Source organism: Oryzias latipes, chromosome 21 (assembly GCF_053564925.1).
Source record: "Oryzias latipes strain Hd-rR chromosome 21, Olatipes_Hd-rR_3.1".
NCBI classification, from domain to species: Eukaryota; Metazoa; Chordata; class Actinopteri; order Beloniformes; family Adrianichthyidae; genus Oryzias; species Oryzias latipes.
The window spans coordinates 21,687,113-21,710,057 of record NC_136257.1 but is presented as its reverse complement, the minus strand read 5'-3'; the positions used below and the strand labels follow the sequence as shown (position 1 = coordinate 21,710,057).

Below are 22,945 nucleotides of genomic sequence, written 5' to 3'. Positions count from 1 at the left end.
CATCTCTATTTGGACTACACGGCTATTGAATGGTGCTCACTATTTTAACATCGGGGGGATACAAATCCATCAACTTTCTTTCTTTGCAAAACAAGCTGAAAACCTAAAAAAAAATAGTTCAACAGTTTTTTGCATCATTTCTTTTCATAAGAAAATAACAGTTGAGCCTTGATCTGCATGATATTAAAGGTGTTAATGATTAAATAAGTAACTCCACAGAAAATTGTTGACTAAAAAAAAAAAGAAGAAACTGAAGAAAACTATGATTAAGTGGTAAAAAGAAGGAACTTACATTTTTTTTTCAAAACAACTAAAACCAGGGTAATAATATACTAAAGAATGTCATCAGATACAAAAAAACAGCTATAGCGATTCAAGACAAAGTATGAAAATAAGGGAATTAAAGGCGAGATTCTGCCTCTGACACTCACCCGCCCCCAAACCAAAAATGAATCCAAATTGTAAATTTAATACTTGGCAAAAGAGAGTTGGATAAACAGAAAGGTGTTCAAGACGTTGCCGCGAGCAATCATGTTGCTACTTTTAGAAAAAAAAGGCAGAGCTGGAGGTAGCAGAGCTGGAGGTAGCAGAGCTGAAGATTTTGAGCTTGAGAGTGATGAGCATGGAAAGGATCAGGAATGAATTCTTCAAAGGGAAGCTCTGGTTAGATGCTTTGGAGATAAATACAGGAACCCAGAATAAGATGGTTTAGGCATGTTCAGAGGAGGGACAGTGATGATGTTACTGGAGGTTAAAGCTGCAGAGGAGACTGTAAACGCTAAGGTATTAGGAAGATGCCCTTGAGGAAGACCAAAGGGGAGGTCCATGCATGCTCTCTGGTGAAAGAGGACATGAGAGTGATGAGTGTGGGTGATGATGATACAGAGGGTAGGGTTAGATTGAGGTGCGTGATTTCCTATAGGCACCCCAAAAGAGAGCAGTCAAAAGGCAAAAAAGACTGCACATTGAGGGCCCTCATTCACCGCTACAACTTGGTCAGCAGTGATAGAAATCTTGATCGTTAGCAAACTGTTGCTTCTTTTTGCAGTTCTACATCTCCTACTTTTTAATCATCCTCCAACTTCCTTAACTCTCTTTTTTCTCCCTCCCCTTTCTTTTGTACCCCATCCCCAATATATAACATCTACCACTCATCTCTTTTTTCTCCTTTCTGTCAGGTCGAGAGGTAAAAGTACATAAAACAGTGAAGGCCAAATTCTATGTCTGTCTGTCTATGATGAATTTAAAATTAATTTATATCCGTCCAAATTATACTCTCAGAGATTAAAAAGAAGTGTTCAATGTATTTCAATGGGAACTCGATTTGACAGTAATGGTGTATGTAAGTTTTGTTTAGTTAAAATTCTTAAGGCTGCATCTGTTACACCATATGTTGCCACTAAGTCTGGTGAGTTTCCCTGCATTTGCATACTGGAAATGATGGAATAAAATGCAAAAAAAAAAAAAAATCTAAAGACTAAACAACAACTATGCTTCATCTTTAACCATCCTCACAGGTCATAGTTTCTGCATTTATTTGTACGTGATGCCTCCATGAGGAAACCTTTATCATCTGCACCAATTTGCAATATTTGTTGCGCAGTTTCACAGTTGCACGGTTACAGAAATAACCGTGCAACAAAAACCAAAACAAAATTACTTTTTGCTTTCAGGAGAAACCCTGAGGGAGATTAGCTTGTTATCCACACCTTTACAAGGTACTACAGACAGATTACATGCTCACACAGTAGAATGTACTACAGCTGAGTTCAGAAATTGTCAAGACAAATCTGCAGAAACCCAAAAAATAGCTTTACCTGTCTCAAACACATATTGGTTACATTCACACTGCCGGCTGAAACGACCCTATTCCGATTTTTTTGCCTCTATGCGACCTGAATCTGATCTTTTAATGACAGTCTGAACGACACAGATCCGACATTTTCAAATGTGACCTCCGTCTGAACGGCCAGGGCACATGTATCCGACCCGTACGTCATTGATTTGCTATAAAAGTCATCCTTCTGCGTTGAAGTAGGCGGCAACTAGAACATAAACATCAACCATGGCGGACGATGCTGCTGAGACCAGTCAGTGGAAGGGAAGCAAGGTCACCGATTTGATTCATAATTGGGGTGACAGCTCTATTCAGGCCAAACTCAAGGTCTCTTATCGCAACCGGGCGATTTAAAAAAAAAAATTCAGCGAAATGGCTGAGCGTGGTGTTAAACCTTCCCCGCGATGACTTTTTTTCCTTTCCAATCGTGGTCAGAAGCGTGGGGGAGACCTTCTCCAGGGCCGAAGGCGGATCCTCCTTCGGGGTTCACTTCCCCGTTTGGACCCTCAGATTCTCCAGAGCAGGTTAATAAAGAGTCTTTAGCAGTTCTGCTGGGGGGAAGCCTTCTTATCTTATCGTTCTCCTTCCTCCGCCACACACAACATGAATGCGCGCCCCCACTGCCCCTCTCATTCCCTACTGTGCTGCACGCGCTCTCTCCTCTCTCTTAAAATAAATTTAATAATGACATAAGAGCTCTGCTGTTGACAACACTGTTTTTGACATCCATTGCTACCGGTAGCTACTTCTACAAACAATGAGTGACGTCATTCACAGTTGAGTATTCTCCTGCGCATGCGGGTCGCTTCTGGGTCATTTCACGGTCACACAGGATATCACAAAAGTTTGGATTTAATTGGAAATGTGAACGGCCTTGCAAAAAAAATATAATTTTTCAAAAAATCGGAATTGAGCATTAAGCCCTGCAGTGTGAATGTAGCCATCATCTTTAATGTTTTTGCTCACATCCTATCCATGTTGTCCTCAAATAGCATGAAGTAATATTGTACTATGTTGAAATAATATCAAGCATAATCCCTGCCAGGTAGACCAAAAATCCATGCAGAAGCTGCAAATATTGCACATGGTCATGGAGGATGTAACTGTTAAGATTTATCTATTCTCATTTTTTATTTTGTTTAGTTTTGCTCCTGAACATTGAGTTGGAGGTTTGTTCCAGGTAGGATCAATTCCTCAGCTGCAGGGGGCGGTATAGAGAGAAAGTGAGTTCTACCCTACCAGGAAGGTGGAGATGGGAAGAAGTATTAAATTAGGAGACGGTGGGCACGGGAGGGATTTGTCTGGCAGTAATGCTTGGAAGACTTCGGTGATGCCATTGGTATGTTTAGTTCAATTTCATATTCATGTTCTGATATTTGTAGGAACATTTGTCAAAGAGACAAACAACTAGATCTTAGAAACTTTGTTCATAGATTAGCAGTTCTGTCAGCGGCTATTAACAGTGTGGGTCAATATATAAACAAACTTAACTCATTTTTTTGGAAATGTTTATATGGTTATTAAGATTTTAATTACCATATAGGCTTCTGATTTTAACTACATTTATTCAACATAATTCATTATAAGTCTCCATTACCTGCTCCGTTACTGCTCAGATTGACTCAACTAAAACCAAAAGAAGTTCACTTTGGGTCTGAAAATTCAAGTGTCTTCTTTTAGATGACAAATGCTCAGAGCCACATTTCTACATATTTCCAAACATCCAAACATCCATCTCACAAGGTCAGACAGTCATGGTGAAATCGATGTCATGAATTGACATACGAGCCAAAGACGGCCTTGCAAGAAAGTCTGATTCCCCGATTTCTTATCCTCATCTTTCACTGTGACAGACAAGATGGAAAAACTGAAGATGAATCAAATTCTATATAATACAAAGAAATGAAATTGCTTTGAATATTTATGATGCTCAGTCAGTACAGAAGAGGGAAAAGTTGTGGATAGCACTAATATAACCTTGAAAAGAGCTATCAAAACCATGTTTAAAAATCAGAACATAAATGTCTCTCTGCAGTGGAGGAACATTTCGCTGTGGAATGTAAAGAAGTGTCACTTTTTTTCCAGACAGAGTAAGTTTACTTTTTCCTTTCTGTGTTTGTTTGTGCAGACAACTTTGTCTGCATCATAAAAAAGGGCCATGAACTGACTGTGGGACTGTTTACTTACTGTCACAACTGGCATTTAAACGATGCAAAATTTTGAGTTTTGAGTTGGCTGTCACTTCAGATCCCTCAAACACATGGCTGTGGTTTTTTTTCTTCTAAAATATACACATTTTAAAACTGCATTATTTACAAGTAGAAGTTCTTTTTTTTTCCTTTTTGGATTGTAAAGTAGCTTCAGCAGAAGTCTGCACATGCAAGTGCAGTTCACAGGAAGTCCAAGGTAAAGGATGACATCTTAAAAACAATAAAAAAAGAAAAAAAATACCGCACAGTGCACCTCTGACACCTTGCCAAGAATGGCTCTGTGAAACGCCTGGCGCTTTCAGCACATCCGTTCGTATGAGGTCTCCCGTCAAGAAGCTCAGTCACGCTAAGGAACGATCAGTCACGCCTTAACCCCCACTCACAAAGGAAAATGGAGCAATGGCACTGAATTTAGACACGCTGCCAGATGTTTTGGTGAAGAAAGGTCTCAAATTGTCCACAATTCATTGGCTCTGTATTAGGGTGAGCAGATTGTAATACTTCCCATTCTTATACTAAGAAAAATTTGGGCCGAGAGTAGAGCAATGGGCTAGTTGAATAACTTTCAAGGGGTCAAAGGGCAACACAGACTACTTTTGAGCAGTTTGTTGAATTACCAGCTATGCAGTTTCTGTTAAAAATATTGTTTACAAGTATATTTACAAGGGCAGAAGTAGAAAACTAGATATAAAAGATAAACGCCAACAACTTATACATTATTTCTCATAAAAGATCTTTTGTGATCAAATTATTTGCACAGTTCAGTAGCAGAGGCATTGTTGTGTTTGTCTTTTTGTAGGGAAATCTGTCAACATCTATAAATTAAGCTTTTTGGATTTTTTGGTCCCAAAGACATTTTCAAAATCAGATTATATTTATGAAGAATATGTGTGTTAAAAATTATGTTGCATTTTATTCTCATTATTTCATAGCACAAGTAGAATTTTGTCTAATTTTTGTCCACAGGACCTTTTGCTGCATTGATAGAACAATTAAAATTTAGGAGAAAATAAATCGCGCCATAACCCTTGTCTTTTCTCTAATTTGCATTGATTGCTGTTGCAGAGCTAGAACAAGCAGCTGATATACTGCAATATTCCACAATATGTTGGGGTTTTAATTGAACTGAATTACTGCAGTTGAAACGCCTCTTCCTTTGATTCAAGGTCTGCTTTGCACCTTTCATGCAAGCATAAATCTGGACACCAACACCCAATAACCCTTGGAGCACATTATTTTTTGATGAAAGCATTTGGCGCTTTACATCAGCAAACTGAGCTGAGACTCTCACCATAACCGCTGTCTTAGCTTCATAAAGCTACATTTTTTTTAAATTTGTGGTTTAGTAACAAATTTTGCTGAAGGATTTTTTTTTAGCCATATGCAATTTTATAATATAAAAGAATCCTATATAATATATTTAAAGAGCTGTGGAATGCAAAAATAAAGCACCACAAAAGCTAAAATCGTGTTATGCCTCTTGTTACTCATTAAGCCCTGGGCTGTCAGATCATTATTCTGTAATTTATTGACTTCTTCAGAAATTGCCATAGGAAATTTTCATTATATGACAGGCTAATTAGCAAATTAGCAGTGTTCTTTATTATGGTGCTTACAGAAAATATATCAAATTTAAAGTTTGTAAAGAAGACATTTAAAGAAAATTAAACTAACAAAATCAAAACAAAAAAAAAGAATCTTAAAAAATGTATATACAGTATACAGACCATAAGTTTGGACACACAAAGACACGGTGGTTGGAACCAAAAATCTCCAATTTGGACACATCAGATCAAAGCACAGATTTCCACTGGTCTAATGTCCATTCCTTGTGTTATTTACCCCGAACAAGTCTCATCTGCTTGTTGCCTTTCTTTAGTAGTGGTTTCCTAGCAGATATTCTACCATGAAGGCCTGATTCACACCGTCTCCTTTTAACAGTTGTTGTAGAGATGTGTCTGCTATTAGAACTCTGTGTGCCATTGACCTGGTCTCTAATCTGAGCTGCTGTTAACCTGCCATTTCTGAGGCTGGTGACTCGGATGAACTTATCCTCCGCAGCAGAGATGACTGTTCGTCTTCCTTTCCTGGGGTGGTCTGCATGTGAGCCAGTTTCTTTGTAGCGCTTGATGGTTTTTGTGACTCCATTGGGGAGACTTTCAAAGTTTTCCCAATTTTTCAGACTGACTGACCTTCATTTCTTAAAGTTATGATGGCCAGTCGTTTTTCTGTACTTAGCTGATTTTTTTGTAGCCATAATACAAAACTGTAGGGATATCAGCTGTGTATCCACCTGACTACTGCACAACAAAACTGATGGTCCAACCCCATTTATAAGGCAAGAAATCACAATTTTTGTTGTGTATATAATTCTATGTGTGTTAATTCACAGTTTTGATGACTTCAGTGTGAATCTACAATTTTCATAGTCATGAAAATAAAAAAAACTGAATGAGAAGGTGTGTCCAAACTTTTGGTCTGTACTGTATATTTTTGAAGTACTTCATACCATGGTAATGGACCAATGGTAACGTAAATAGAAAGTTCCGGTCGCATACACATATCAAATAGTCTGCTTTTTGTGACAAAGTAATTTAAACTGAAAAAAGAAAAAAAAATGATTGAATATTTCTTTCTTCCGTAAGTCACCATGGTAGGTTATAAGTGGGATAATGGACTGTGATCTGTCCATTATCAGAAATTAATGGACTTTGTGAAAGCAACCATCCTCCGCCTCACATTGTACGGTTCAGTCTTTCGCCTTCGTCCGTTAATTTCTGATAATGGACACCTCATCAGCCATTGTCCCTTACGTATATCATGGTCCTGGTGAATACTCAATTCTGATTGGCTGCTGGGTGTGGATTAAAAAGTGATAATCCACAGTAATAATGCACGCCTAAAAAGAAGTTCTGGTCATATAGCGTAAATGTTCTATATAAAAAAAACAAGCGGTAAGAGGGAAACTTTTTCTCTGAACTGATGCTTTTTTTTTAACCTGTCGTGATGATCAGCATATATACAGTTTTCCTTTGACGCTGCAGTGAAGGTCGATTCCGGCTCAGCCCGCTAAGCAGCGTGTGATCATGTTACTGTGTCAGCACGGCGCACCACGTAACAAACAGTCCGATCTAAACCGAAAAAATAACAAGAATAATTTACAAAAAATAACTGAATATTTATTTATTTTGTAAATGATGATGGTATAGGCAAAATAATGGCCTACATGAAAGGATCAGGCTTCCACGGCGTAGAATCTACTCTGGTTTTATGATTTAGTCAGTTATGTTTAATGTGCACAATCTCGAAATTTCCAGGTATTCTAACTGTCCGCTATATTTTCCTTACTGTAAATAATTTTTCTTAACTTTTACATGCTTTATTAATGTTTTAAAAAACAAACAGTGAAATCAGCAATATAATTATTTATGTTTTTTTTGTTTTTACTAATTTCTCATGCTAACATTTTTTTCTATGAAAATGTCACCATGGGTTTATAACGAAGCTGAAAAGGCAGCAACTTTTTATAGTTTTTATTTGCCAAATCAGTTACAAATAAATCATGTGAGTCCAACCCCTTGGAGATCTGTAATCTAAACTCATTCTTAATCTCCTGGTTGATGTTTGGAGCTGCTGTAAAGTCATAGACACAGAATATTATCTTGCATAAAATCATGTAAAAATGATCCCATTAAAAGCAAAATGTAGAAAACAGCAACTATATTTGAATGTAAACTCGTCCAAGCTAAAAGATTTCTACCAGGAAAAGTAGGTTGAACAATTTTTTTGCCTGGTTGCTTATTCACACATTATATCAATGAAGGATGACAAACTGACATTTCCCTTCAGTCAGCAGCTTTGCGAGAGCCCAAACCTACTTATTTATTGTCCTCATTTGGCACTTAGCTGACTCATTTTATAGGATTTTCAGTATAAAGGCTAAAAAAGAACAGCCTCAGAAAAATAAAAGCAAACATTTCATAAGTTTTGAACAGATAAAACTCAGTTGATACCTAAAATTTGGGACCTGAAATTTATTTATTTTCTTTGACATCCAACTGAATAGAAATGCACAGATCTGCACACTTCCACAAGAACTCTGTGAAGGAAATACCAATAATGCCAGCACCAAAGGTTAACCTGTCGGCATCCCAAAGCAGGGGTCTGCATAGGAGATACTGAAGGCTTTTTATTTCTGTCAGCACCGCAGGACTCCAAGGCTTTCATGTCTGCACTTTAATTTTCCCAGAGAAGACGGCATATTTTATTGAGCAGCCTTAGATAAGGGAGTATAATGTGATCATCTTTTTATTTTAAATTGTACTTTTTATCGAGCTAATTTCCACAACGAACATTATTGACGGCTCTTTTTTTGTTCTAAAGGCATGACCCCATCAGGGTCAGCATGATGATGAGCAGCCCTATCGACAGGCTGTGTACCTCATCAAATTGTGAGGCTTGGCCTGCATCTCAGTGCAAGGCTGAGCTAGATTTTCTCTGATGTGTAAGCACACCAATCAGCACAGATTAAGTACCTTGGATTTAAATGGGCTGATCTAACAAACTGGCCTTATTAGTGGTACCACTTCTTCACGCTCATGCTGAAGTGTCTGTGCTTCAGAAGGTTGCAAACATTTCATTTGGCGGCCACATTACATGAATATTTTTCTGCCAGTCATCATTTTATGTAAACGTTGTAAAACACAGAACAAAAACTTGGCATATTCAATCTCCTGAGCCTTGGGGAACATCTTCACTTTGCTTCTCTGGTGCATTTCATAACACACGTCAGTGTTATTTACAGTACAATCCTGACAAAAGCACATAATGGAAATTGGACTTGCTCGCAGAGCAATGCTTCTTGTTTAGGCTTAATTAACATCCACATTTATACATGTCCAAATCCTTTTTTCCTTTCTTGTTGACTGAGAAATCAGTAATTGTCACTGCATTTTTTTCTTATTTATCTGACTCATAAAGATAAAAAAAAACAAAAACGCATGAACTGCACATCACCTTTTAAAACACAAATTTGTTTCGTTAGATACACCATTGTGTAAATGGATAAACCCTAAAACTTAAAAGTGCAAAGCGCAAATTTACTACATTTGTCAAACATATTAGCAACAAAAAAATGTGTGAAGGGAAGAAGTAAAAGAACTGTTTGAGATGAATACAACTGTGATAATCTACCAAACACAAACCAGATACTGAACAAACACAGAAATATCAAACATGGAAGGACAAGATTTATTTCAAAATAAAAGCGGATAAGATGACAACGAGGATGTTAAACAATTTGAAAATAAATCTAAGTGCTCATTTATATTAGTTCAGCCATACAACAACATTTACATATGCAGAACATTGACACCCCTCCCAGGAGATTCTTTGATTTATTCAGTGGTTTATTCAGTGGCGTGAAACAAAAATGAAGTCACTCCAAGGTACACATCGATCCGCAGGAGGTTTGTATGACAGTTCAACAAAAGTTGATAACTAAAGATAGACTGTACGCTCATTCATGTTTGCATTGCACAAATTTCATTGTGAATCACAGCTCTACAGCTGTGTCATCTCTGCTCTTCGTTCGCTCTTATCACAGTTACCACTTGAGGCCCTGTCGTAACAAAACAAATCCTCAGCTGATAAGTATTCTAAGTGGGAAAGGTAGTTTGCCATATTCTGCTTCCATATGAAATAGTGAATGACTCTTTTTTTTATTTATAAAAAAAGCTGGCTTCAATTTTAAGGTATTTGGTAATTTATGGTGCACAGAGTAATAACTAAAGTCAAAATTGTTGGATGTGGAGAGCTGCTGCTTTCAAAATGTCAGAATGTCAAAATGTAAATTGTTCAAAATGTTCTCTATTGAAATACCTTCAAGAGTCTGTGATATAGATACATTAATTTTTTCTGTACAATGAATGTCAACATTTTGTTACATTTTTGTAACAAAATGTTACATACCTAAATTTAACTAAACTATCAGGTACGGTAATGGTTTACTGTGAAAGAAAAAAATGACATTTTTAACCATTTTTACATTCTTGATGAGGACTATGACGTCTGTCATCTAAATTTTAGTAAAAAACTTGCCACTGGTCATACAAACACTAAAATATTTCTATTTAAAAGTGACCAGAGAACAATAAAAACTAACATGATTTGAAATAAAATCCTTAATCCAAAGAGATTATAACTGCTATTAGTCAGCATTTGTAATTGTTTTGGTTTATTGTTTAAATTCATATTTTTGATTTATCCATTTCTTTTTTTGTTTCTGACTTGTTCTGTTGAGCAGCCGGGCAAACAATAGAAACTGGGGCAGATTTTTTTCTCTACAACTAGTAACGATAATATCTGGAAATACTGGAGGAGCTGCCTTCTTAGGCTCCCTCTTTAATCAATGTATGTATTGCTTTTTAACAATCATTCTTTTTAAGTGATGTATTTTCCACTATTTTAATCTTTTATGTAAACTTTTAATATTATTTTTCCTTTTTTTTTAGCCCTCCTTTGTACCCTTGCCATTACTCAAAGTACTTTTTAATGGTTATGTGTTCTTGCTATCTGATTGGACTACAAGTCCAGAATAAATTCTATATATTTATCTATCTAATAACATCAAAAAATCAAATCAACTAAATCCATTTATACAGCACGTAACGTGACCACAGTCAAAGAAGGCGCCATACGTTAAAACACTGTTGTTTCGGCCATTTCATTTTTTGTGTGCATGAGTAGCTCTTGTAAATAAATAGCTGTAATAAAAACTTTTTGTAACTTATTGATTCAATTGATTTGTGTACCGCTCTTTGTTTCCTTTATTTGGTGTTTTTAGTTCATTTTTGTTACAGTCCAAGGTGTGGATCGTAATAACTACATCAGGAGCTTTCTTTTACTATTTCTCCAAGGTGGAATTAATAAAGTCTATCTTATCCTAGTTTCTGTCTCTTGTTCCTTTATCTGAAAATTGTTTATGTTGTGCAATCCGGTCCCATTCTTTTTATTATTGCACAATGCTTTATTTTTTGCAAGAATTCCCGTTTTTTTTACAGTTTGTAGGATTTTTTTCAGCTGTAAAATATATTAAAGTTTAATTGTAATATTAATACATGTAGATATTTAATAGAAAACATGTCCTCTCACCCTCCATGGTTTGCTTCTTACCCAATTTCCCAAACTCAGACCCTCCAGAGAGGACTGGAAGAACCCAGGCATGCACGAGGAGAACATGCAAACTCCACACAAATCGGTCCCAGCTAGTATTTCAACCTGCGCCTTCAAATCATGGGGAAAGAACGCTAGCCTGTACACCACTGCACTTCTACTAATTAGGAATTTCACACTTCTCCTATACAGCATTTTGTTTGCGATTCTTTTTTGTATGTTTCTTTAAGAGCTGTGTATGCAGCCTGTGACCTACAAGGAAGTTTCCTCATGCTAAAATCCTCCAAATCTGTATGGACAAATAGACAAATACTACCGAGTATAGTACTGTCTATAAGAAAATGTTTTTATAAAAGTTGTTCTTTAATGAGACAAAAAAAAAAAAAAATTGGATCTTTAGTTTTCACACAGAAAAAACATAAAAACAGCCTTTTAGTACACATAATTAAAGCTTGTGAGTCTATTGTTTTCATCACCAGAAAGCTCCTAACAAATGTCACTGACTTTGTTAAGTTTCCTTCTTATGATGCTCACGACAGTCATGCGGGGGCTGGAATCAATCCAAGCTTCGACTGAGTGAGAGGCATTGATAAAAACAATCAGTTAAAGGGCCACACGCAGACAAATGAGAGAAACCATCATGCATGCTCTCTCCAGGGAAAATTCAAAATAACTAATTAAACTAAACTAACTTGTTTTGGGGCTTTCAGAGGAGCTGGAAGTCCAATAAAAACAGAACAACATGTGCACAGGAAGAACAAGCCAGCTCCTGACAGACTGTCCTCAGATAAGATCGGAAATAAGGTGGCCGTACACAACTCTACACAACATGGGGACAAAATAACTGAAAACCTTTTTTTTTAACCTGTACTTTCAATGTCTACTTCCCCATTGTTATCTTCAGGCAGCCTTAGCAAGGGACCTGAATTGAAGCTGACTGCACATACTGAATGATAGAAAATGATTCTGTCTCACCGCATGACCAAAAATCTGACAGGCTTTCTTCCTTTCTCCTCAGTAAACCGGTTCCAAAAAATGTTTTCTCTTGGACAATCTAAACAAAGAACAAAAGTGAGGAAATGTGGGTTTTCAATATTTCATTGTTGGAAATCCTGTCTATTTCCTTCCAAAATGGCACCATAATTTTAGGAACATGCAGTTTTGGGGCTGAGCAGAAGAGCTGGGTGTGGAGTTGCTCCCATTATCAGAGATAAAAGATTTTCTCTGCCAATCTTTCTGTCATTGACCCCATTTACATGCACGCACACACACACACACACACACACACACACACACACACACACTATATATATATATATATATATATATATATATATATATATATATATATATATATATATATATATATATATATGATTCTGGAAATACAATAATCCAAAATATATATATAAAAAAAAATATATATATATATAGGATTCTGGAAATACAATAATCCAAAAATTCTGGTTTGTGTCATAGTCCTTTTTTTGTAATGTCATGATTTTGTAATATTTGCAAATATGTAAATATGTAATGGTGCCGCTTTCAATGTCCTGTAGCTTTCAAACTCTCCGCCGCTTTGTTCCTTATAAATATGACTTTTCAGACAGTCATTTTATCAGCTTTGCTAATGTTAATGCAATTACAGTGAAACAAAAAAAGGATTTCTCAGTCCCAGATACTGCAAGTTGTCCCACTTAAAAAGATAGAAGAGGTCTGTAATGTTCACATATACACTTCAGCTGCAAGAGACTGAATAAAAGAAAAGAATCCAGTGAATCATATTGCATGATTTTTTAACCCTTGTGCTATCCTATGGGGTCAAGATGACCATTGACATGTTAGCCCTACCATAATAAAGGTGGATAAAGGTGAAGAGGATTTCGTTTAATCCATGGAAACCAGTAAAGATCACAAATCATTGAAGAAAAAAGTTCAGCGCACTGTCTAGTGGGGTCTAGATGACCCAACTCCCAATGTTAAAGTGCCTATGATAGCACAAGGGTTATAGAATTAATTTGTACAATGGTGCAGGAAATAAGTATTTAGCTCCAACAAACTTTCTTTAAAAAGCTCATAAATCCTTCATTACCTGTATTGAAGACACCTGCTTGAATTGGTTACCTGTATAAAAACACCTGTCCACATCCACACCACTCAAACTGCTACCTCTACACCAGGGGTGTCAAACTCCTTTTCGCTGAGAGCCACATCAGCATAGTGGTCGTCCTCAAAGGGCCAGATATAACTTATACATGTAACTAAATGTAATGAAAAATAAACGTAACTACTCCTTAATGTTAAATAAATAATTTATTTATTTATTGTAACTTTTTAAAGTGACAATTACAGTTGCATAGAAAACATATGTTTGCTTGTTACTCTAACATAAATCCTTTTAAATTTGATTCTGTCAGGTTGGGTGATATGGACAGTGTTTAAGTCCTAATGTATAGTTGCTCAATCCGATATTTCAAGTCCAATTCCCCCTAGATATAAATAAATACACACCAATTTTTATTTTAAGAAATCAAAAACTTTTATACTCTCGCGGGCCACATAAAATGACATGGCGGGCCACATTTGGCCCGTGGGCCTTGAGTTTGACACGAATTCTACACCGTAAACAAAACCAAAGAGCTCTCTAAGGACACCAAGGACAGGATTGTATAGCTGAACAAGACTGGGATGAGCCAATCTACAAAAAAGCAAGCGGCTTGGTGAGAAGAAATAGTTTCTAATCAGGTAATTTTCTGATACGTAATGTGCATTTAAACACGCTTTTGACTATAACTTGGTATTTATAAAAATATATGTTTTAACTAACAGGAGCCTGAAGTTAGCCTGATCACACACCACTGAAATCCCATTCATAAACCAGCATTCGTTGCTAATCAGAAAATGACATGTTTGTCTGTGCCTGTAATCCAGGTGACATGAAGGCTGAAGCTGGAGGATGGTTGGAGCTTTGTCACAACACACTCAAGGTGATACTACAAGTTTTATAAGGTTGAGGTAAGGACAACCTGATGCTTATTTAATGCTTTGTGCTTCTAAATTCTTCACTGCTGTCTATCGTTTCTCTATGGCTCAAACCCCAAATAAATGTTCCCTATAGTATACTAATGTGGCGTTTAGTGGAATTTGTGATTGCCATAAAGCAAAGAGAATTTTCATAAACCAAATCTTATTTGTTTTTAATTTTAATTTTAATTTTAATTTTTTGTTGACTCTGTAGAATTTCCTTTGGGATAACTAAAGATTCTATTAAATTCTTGAAATGTAAGATCAAATCAGTCTTTATTTATACTCTTTATTTATGAAATAACACAAATTGCTGTGAAGATAAGCATGGTAATATGACTCCAATGCTCAAACTAGCATGATAAAAATGTATATATTTTTAATTGTGAATTACTGGAGCCCTAAACTGTCATGGCTACACGGCCTGATATATTCTCACAGACATAAATACATTCTGGGATTAACGGCTGAGCCCCTCGTTTAGGCCATACTGTGTCGTATTATGTTTCAATCATTTGCTGCCTCAGTCCAATTGTAGAGAATCTGAATGGAGATGTCTCCTTGTGGGCAACAACAGTTAAAACACAGACTGTAGTTGTCATCTATAATCACACAGTGCTGTCATGCAGCATCACCAACAGCTGAGACGCTGGTCTGATGGGTGGAAATCCTCTGCAGGAGACACGCTTAGACTGGATCTGCCAGCGATGACTCAGTGTCCACAAATCAGAATATTTAAATACTGTCATAGCATCTGTCACTTTAATAATCCTGGCTGAGTGCTCAGTTCATGAGGTTCTGGTGACATCACCCTGGGATGTGGCCATCTTTGTGCCCTTGGCCAATGAACATGTTTTGATGATATTTTAACAGTATGCCAAAGACTAATCTAAACCCAAAGCATTGCTAATCCTCAGCACAACACCACCCACACATTCCCAACACTATGTTGCTTTGTATTTAATTTCTCTATCTAAATAGACATGAACAATGACCGCGTTCAACAGGTTCAAAGATTAAAATTGAAAAGAAAAAAGCTGAAGGCGAGCAGGTTTATCCATTTCAACTGCCATTTGGTGTAATGAGACAAAGCTCTGACTACCTAATATATTGGAGATGTGATTCTGTGAGAAACAGGAATTAACGGTTTCCTATGAAACTATCCATCCAGCCATCTTTTGAACTGGCCAAATCCCTTTTGGGGTCATAGAGTTGATGGAGCCTATCCCACCGTTAGGTGAAGGTGGGATACAAGTTGCCAGTCTGTTGCAGGGCCACACACGCACATTTAAGTACAATTTTAAAGAAATCAATTAACCTTGCAAGTTTTTTGGACTGTGGGAGGAAGTGGTACTTTGAGAAAACCCACTTCCGCACAGGTGAGCATGCAAACTCCACATAGAAAGGTCCCAGATGGGGTTCGTATGGACCTTCATGCTTCACGGTGAGTATTCACTACTATGACCAGTGCAGCCTATACTGTTAAAATATCCATCCATTTTTGAAACCTGCTGAATTCCTTTTGGGGTCATAGGGTTGCTGGAGCCTATCTTACCAACAGTTGGGTGAAAGTGGGATACAGCCTGAACAGGTCACCACTCACATGCACACCTAGGAAAAATTTAAGTGAAATTTAGCGACCTTTGAAGCATGTTTTTGGACTGTGGGAGAGAACCCATGCACGAATGGGAGAACACTCCACACAAAGGTCCTAACCGGGATTTGAACCAGAGCCTTCTCAAGCCAGACACCCTATGAAACTATCATAAACCTGATTACGTTACTGTATATAAAAAACCAAGAACACAAAATGATAAATCAAAAGTTCAACAATTTAACAAACATAATTAAAGTCACAGTGTTAATCTGTCTTACCTTGAATTCTTCTAGTATTTTATGTGTTTTCCCGCGGTACTCGCAAAAGTTCTTCACCTCTTTACACTCGGGACAGCATCCATTGTGCTCCACTTTGGTGCACTTAGGGTGCAGTTTGGGGCATTCTGGCTGGTCGCACACCGGCCCGTCCTCCGTGCACTCGCACGGGCAGTTAGAGTGTCCCGGGAAAAAGCGCTCCCCCAGTTTGTATACGAAGCCGCTGTCGTCCACGCATCCTTTGCCCCGGTAGTCATCAAAGACGATGTTGTCGGCGGCGGTCCGTTCCGCCTCGTCCGCGGCGTAATCCTCGGCATTCCCCACGCTGGCCGCGGACACGGCGCTCAGGGACAGGAGGAGGAGGAGAAGGAGGAGGAGGAGGAAAGAGGCAGCCGAAAGGGGAGGACCCATCCCTCGCCGCGGAACTGACATCCACATTTAGCACGACTGCGTGGATGTCATTTCTAAGCCGGTATCCTCCCCGGATCCACGCAGGGTTTAATGATCACCACCATCATGGACTGATGAAGACCTGTGCTGTAGCCAAAACAACAATCACATTACATATCCATATTATGAGTCTTGATGCTCAGATTTGTGCGTAAACCTCACCTTTTTACTGTATTTATTTATGTTCAGGCCTGGAATATTCATAAAAACACACATTTCTTACATATAATCACTTTCTTCATTTATTTATTGTTTTAATCTGCAATTTGTCCGTCTGCAGAAACCCTGCTCAACAGGTAGACGATGAATAAAAAGATATTATGTCATCTTAAAAGGCACATTTCTGTGAGTGGGGAAAAAAGAAACATCCGTTCCAGCTGGACCCCATTTATCATCTATTATATAAAGTACCTTAATGATGTAATATATGATTATATAAAATTACATAAAACTTAAATACACAACAAAAGCTAGGCTCATTTTTGTCGACCATGCAGAACAAATGTCCTAAAAAAAATCACATTTGCAATTTTTATCTTAAGGCAACCAAAGTCCAGACATTCAGATGTGATTAAGGCACAGTTATTACATTTTTTGAGCTAATGTTTTTTTTTTTTTTAATATTCAGGCTTTATATTACCGGCTGGGCGTGCAGTAGAAACTCACCGCGGTAAAACTGTTTGTTATTCCCTCGGTGTAGCGCCTGGAAAGCCAACAACAGAGGACCAGAGCAGATCAAAGATTGTCGCCTCATCGGCTGAAACTTCACCATCCAATCGGTAATTTCTCCAGACTCCACCTGATATCCCCAATCCCCCCTTTATGTTTCCGAGCTTACAACGTCAATGGAAAACGAGTCTTTTGGAGACCTGTTTCCTCCTTTCCAGTCCACAGCAAACGACATCCATGAAAAAGTGCGCCTTCCTCATAATAATTCATTCAACTCACCTTTAGTAGACAAAATCGCAGTTCACGCTCAGCGGCATGCGGCAAAGAAAAAAAAAGGCTTAAGAAACCTGCAAGGGAGGGAAAAAATCCTCCTTTGGTCCCTGAGAATCCAGTCAGTTCAGTATTTCCAAAGATATATCACAGCAGTCGTTGTTGTATAAATGTGACTGTACATCCAGTGATGACACGACATCATAAATCCGCACAGGTGCCGCTTAAAGAGTGGACAAACTAAAGCAGGAGAGGAGGAAGGCAGTCGTTGCTGGACGTCTGCAGTTGAGGCGGCGTTCGTTGTGAACAGGCAAGACCGAGGCAGCGCTCCCACTTTCAGCACCTTGGAGAGCGACTATCTCCTGCGTCCTGCTCTGAGCAGACCAGAGCGCCCCCCCTCCGTCCCCCTGAGTCACCCACAGTCACAGCGACGCTCACCACTCGATGACAACTACATTGCTGGAACTCGTTTTGAATCACAATCGAAACTGGGTTAAGTCACACGGACGAAACGAGAGGACAGTTAAAGCGTTCTGGTCCGAGCAGGTGCGGGTTTTGATGGATGAGCGTGCCCGGGTTGTGTCTGCAAACTGGTGCGCATTTGGACATGTTTGTCTGGTCTTGGTCCCCCTTGAACGTGCGTGTCTGGGTGTGCGTGCATTGGTGCGCCTATATGTCGTCACGCATGACCCGCAGCCTGTTTGCCTGAGTCACTCATAATTTGAAGCGCATTTCACAGAGACCACATTTGTATTCAGTTGTGTGTTGTATCGCAGGGGAGTCTGACTTCCTTGTCCCTACAGCAGCAGAAAAATACAGTAGGGCTTCGCAGCAACATCAGCTTTGTTTTACAGCTGGAAGCTCATAGGGGCCACTGCCTAACAACATTATCTTCAGTCCAAGCTCATGAATGAAAAAAAAAATACAGAGAAGCCCTTTTTAATTAGATATTTCCATGAGAAATCATGAATATTTTAACAACTGCGGCATTGGTGCCCAAAACGCTGCTTCCTTTTATTAAGGGTAAAACAAATGCAACAGAAAGTCCTGAGTGAAAAACTTTAAATATGTGAAGCTTCCTTTTCCATTATGTTCTTTTGATAGGAGTGCACATGTGTTTGTGTTCACTGTAAACTACCAGTAATCCACAGGGTAAATTAACTGATCCTCCATGATGCACATGTCCTTCTAGGTCATATAAGCTTAACTGCACTAATTATATTCACCCTACAACATTAATTACACCTGTTCAACTGTTCCCTGAAGCAAACATCTAATCAGCCAATCACGTGGTAGCAGTTCAAAGCATTTCAACAGAACCCAACGAAAGAGAAAAACTAAAGCAAGATGGGGAATTTTTTTCATTATTTTTATTGCCAAATTTATCTTTATTCTCAGAATCAGTCCTTGAAAAAATATTTCTTGTTTTTCAAATACTGACTGATTGTCTATTCAGAGCAGTTTAGATCATTGCATACCCCTTATATGTCCTCTTTTTCACATTTCTGACTTCTACATTTACAATTGTTTGGATTCAGAGGTGGTCTTCCTCATAACATGGCTTTAATGGTGGGTCATTCAAAGTCCCACTCCAATCACCTTTTGAGCTTTTTAAAACGTATTCCCAGTGGTCTTTAAAGTATGACTAGCCAAATTCCACAAAAAATGTGTCGTTTTCTAGGACATGGTTTCTGCAGAGTTGCAGGAGCTCATCAGAAATTAGCCTCTGACATTTGGATGGAACCATTGGCATGGAGTAAGCCTTCCCCCGACTTCCCATCATCTCTTTGTTCACACCCTATGCCGCTAGCTTAAACCCTTGTCTAAAATTAGCAGTGCTACAAAAACCGCGAGCAATATTCAAGCTATCCAGTCGTACAGTTTTGACAAATGTCAAGACTTTAATGGATCTATTTGTCTGCAAGTGGATGCATTGGAATGGAGTGGAGCAGGGAGCCTGTGGCCCGTTGACTGTTGCACCTAAGTCACATCTACAAGTTTTTTTAAACCTCATTTTTATTTTATGTGCTCCCGATTCAGAACAATTTAAATTAATAAATACTTAGAAATGCAATGTTGAACTTAATTATCTGAAATGATTTTTTCCATCGAGATAAAATGCGCTAAGAACATGGTAAAAACACCAAAAACATAATTTTCTTTGGAGTGGGTCTTTAAGTGATTTTTGCCTTTATGTTGTAAAGCTATATTGGTCCTTCTTGTCTGACTTTTGTCATCAAGAAAGTATTTTCACTTTGAGAACCTTCTTTGAAGGGTAATATCTGTAAATCCTTCAGGAGATTTTGAGGGAAATTCAAGTAGACCAGTTGTTTCTGAAATACTCATATCAGCTCAAACAGCTCCTCCACCTATGTTCAAAGCCAGGTTGACCATTAGCCTCCTTACCATTTTGAAGCTGTTTGAACTGCAGCAGGTCATCTCAACCACGCCTTCATGCTGAAAAGCTCAGTAAGATGTTGAAATGAACACACGACTGAGCAGCTGTTACTAATGATGTGGCAAGTGGGTGTAATCTATGGAGCTGGAGAATCTACAGCATCAATAAGCGACTAAAAATACATGGATGACGGGTATGATTGGACCAAATGACAGAATCTAAACGCTGCACCAAGTCACTGGCTGTGAGACTGTGCAGCAGGAGCTATTGACAGGGATCATGGAGGGATGATAATTTCTGAAAGGTTGTCAGGACTTTGAAATGCAGATAGTGGCAAAGCTGCAATCACAGAAAAGGAAGAAAGGGGCCTTGGTAAGTGAGAGCTTGTCAGCTTCCTGGTAACACAGGCAAAGTGGAAGCAACTGTGTCAGCTGAAACATGAAACAAGCGAACACGGGAGGGCAAATTGAGGGTACCTGACTAAATTTGTTGCTTTACTGGCTCTGGAAATGGGAAAAATCAAGTCTCAAATGTGTTCTCATGAAATGCTTTTAAGTTTTTTTTTGTTGGTGTCTTCATATCCCTTTTTAATATTTGACCTTTGACCTCATCTTGTGAGTGTGTGCCCCTCCTTTTTCATCACTCCCACATCTAAAAAAAAAATGTTTTCCTTCAAAATGTATGTCTTGCCAGCAGACAGATGGGCTTTGCACCAGATTACAGAAACGCTTTCACGCCAAAAAATTCAATCTGGCATCCGGATGCAAATCTTTCTGCCCAACACATCTATCTTTATCCAGGATGGAACATCCATTATCCAGCATACATTACACAGTGTGCTTAACTCTGCACAGCAAAGCTCATTCCAAAAGCCCCTCCCCTTTCTCCACACAGAGTCATCTTGGCTGTTGACCTGGTTCTAAAGAAAAGAACACTTATGGCTTGTGAAGTCTATCGTGTTCGTTGCTCTACTCATGCTATTGCTCATGAAATAACTAGTACAAGTGTATATATCATTTATTAAACCCGACATTGCACTTGGGTAAATGTTGAATCCTTATATCTGATGTGTTGTTTGAGATAGCTTTCCGGCCAGCCAGTGCAGCACGCTATGGTCCATTAAGCCTTCACTCCTGCTTAGACAGAGCACGAGGAGGATCATACAAAAACATCAGAAGTGTTGAGTAATTTACTAGTGCAACCAGTTCTGCTAACAGACTACCCGTGTCCTCCTGCCAGGTGAGAAGGAAGTCTTGTTGGAATTACAGTACTTTCCTTTGACATTTTGCTGAGCCCCATAACAGAGGTGTTTACATCTCGGTCTTATTTAATGCGAGGCAAACAAGTGCCAGCCCACAGGACTGAGATCCAATTCAATCAGCTAATGGAAAGTGAGCTTTCAACTCCCCCACCCCCTGCCTGCCACCAAGTCCATTTTCCTGCAGCAACACATTCGCTATAGCAGAGTCTGCGCCAAATGTTTTAATGGTTTCACCATTAGAGCTACCATTATAGTCCACCAGCAGGTCCTAGGCATTATGTTTGGCCCCATCTATTCATGCAAACCTATTAAACAGAGAGCCACAAGCGGGAAATCTGAGTGAGCGTGTGGAAAAGAGTAAAAAAGGACAAAGGGGAGGGGAGCCTTTTAAGACTCAAGATTTTTCTGTAATACACCTTTTTTCTGGGAGTTTTTTGTTATTTATTTATTTATTATTTAGAGTATATATCTCTAGCATGGTATTTTATTTCACACAATGCACTGTCATTTTCATTCACCAAGAACTCTGTTCATGAATTGGAATTAAGACAAGTGGTGCAATTTTTTCTCTGACAAATATAATTCCTATCTTGAGCTTCTGCAGTCCCCTGCTGGTTCGACAAACAATGAGAATCCACATCTGCCTGTCTGATCCACACATTAGCCGAAGAGTCCTGTTGAGTCTGAGTTGGAATGTAATGTAGTCTTCTTATTATCATAAAGACATAAGAACACAAATGCTGATTAAATGTACTCCCACATGCACAAACACACATGCACAAGACTTATCAACATTGCCAGGAATCTGTAAACTAGTATGAGCAAAATAGAAAGTTTGACTAAAGATTTTTGATGCAAAGAATCACATGCCTAAACCAGTGTCCTACTCAACAAATACGATCTGCACTGGTTTGCTGCATAAAATATTTACAAAAAGAATAAAAACCTCTCATAGACTTCAGTTTTTGGTCAGTTTTTCTTGTTTTACAAAGACAAAACTTTCAAACTGCTGTATATGGTACTGAAATAATACTCTATGATAAACATGTTTATGTCGAATATTTTAAGACAAGTTTAAAAAATCAAATAATGTCCATATCCAAAAAGTAGGTACACAACTACAAACCCTAAATTAGCCTAGAACATAAAAACTACAGTTTAAATTTTTTTGTACGTCTACTTTACGTTCAAGTTTTGTCCGTTTATTTTTCTTAACTATGTCACAGTGATGTAGAGGCAGAAAATGATAGTAGAGCAACAAAGTAAAGAAAGTATTAAAATTTTTCTGTCAAAGGACTAACTTTTAGGTATTTTTTAAAAACAAAAAAAGTTATGACCGTTTTGAGATCAATGTCAGAATTTTGTCAAAAACAGTTATAGTTCGGGGTAAAAACCTAAAATCCTCTTTTAGCACGATAACTTCACTATGAATATTTATTTCTTCTTCTTCTTTTTTGGTGAATACACAAAAATAAACACTAAAGAGACTATTGGATTTGCCTATTCTGCAACATCCTCACGTACATGAGGATAAATCTGCCAACCTTCTGGATGGAGGACTACCACTCTACCAGATGAGCCTAATCCCCACTGTGGCTGTTCATTTATGTTGAAATGTCTTGTGCAATAACTGCTTGAATGATTGTTTAGAAGCGTGTAATTAATTAAGCTAGCAAGTTGTATAGACTCTTGTAGCTTTGGATGCCGTTGTGGTCCCAGTTTGTGCTTGTATTTCTGTGAGAGCATCTTCTGGTACCACTCTGTATCTGTATATTCATTTG

General features: G+C 38.1%; 1 protein-coding gene across 6 annotated transcripts in view; it reads right to left on the bottom strand.

The window, feature by feature from the left end:
• vwc2l (von Willebrand factor C domain containing 2 like) overlaps window positions 1-18,142 on the bottom strand; it is a 28,279-nt gene extending 10,137 nt beyond the window's left edge. The window contains exons 1-4 of one of the 6 annotated variants that reach the window (XM_078939928.1): window positions 17,515-17,652; window positions 17,233-17,269; window positions 16,729-16,757; window positions 16,120-16,653 (exon numbers count right to left, since the gene is read on the bottom strand). In XM_078939928.1, coding sequence (XP_078796054.1) covers window positions 16,120-16,554 — 435 coding nt within the window. In that variant the 5' untranslated portion in view covers window positions 16,555-16,653; window positions 16,729-16,757; window positions 17,233-17,269; window positions 17,515-17,652. Of the gene's footprint in view, window positions 1-16,119; window positions 16,654-16,728; window positions 16,758-17,232 lie in introns of all 6 variants that reach the window. The other 5 variants (XM_020713132.3, XM_020713133.3, XM_078939930.1 and 2 more) reach the window with 5 other exon arrangements.
• Window positions 18,143-22,945: the final 4,803 nt, after the last annotated feature.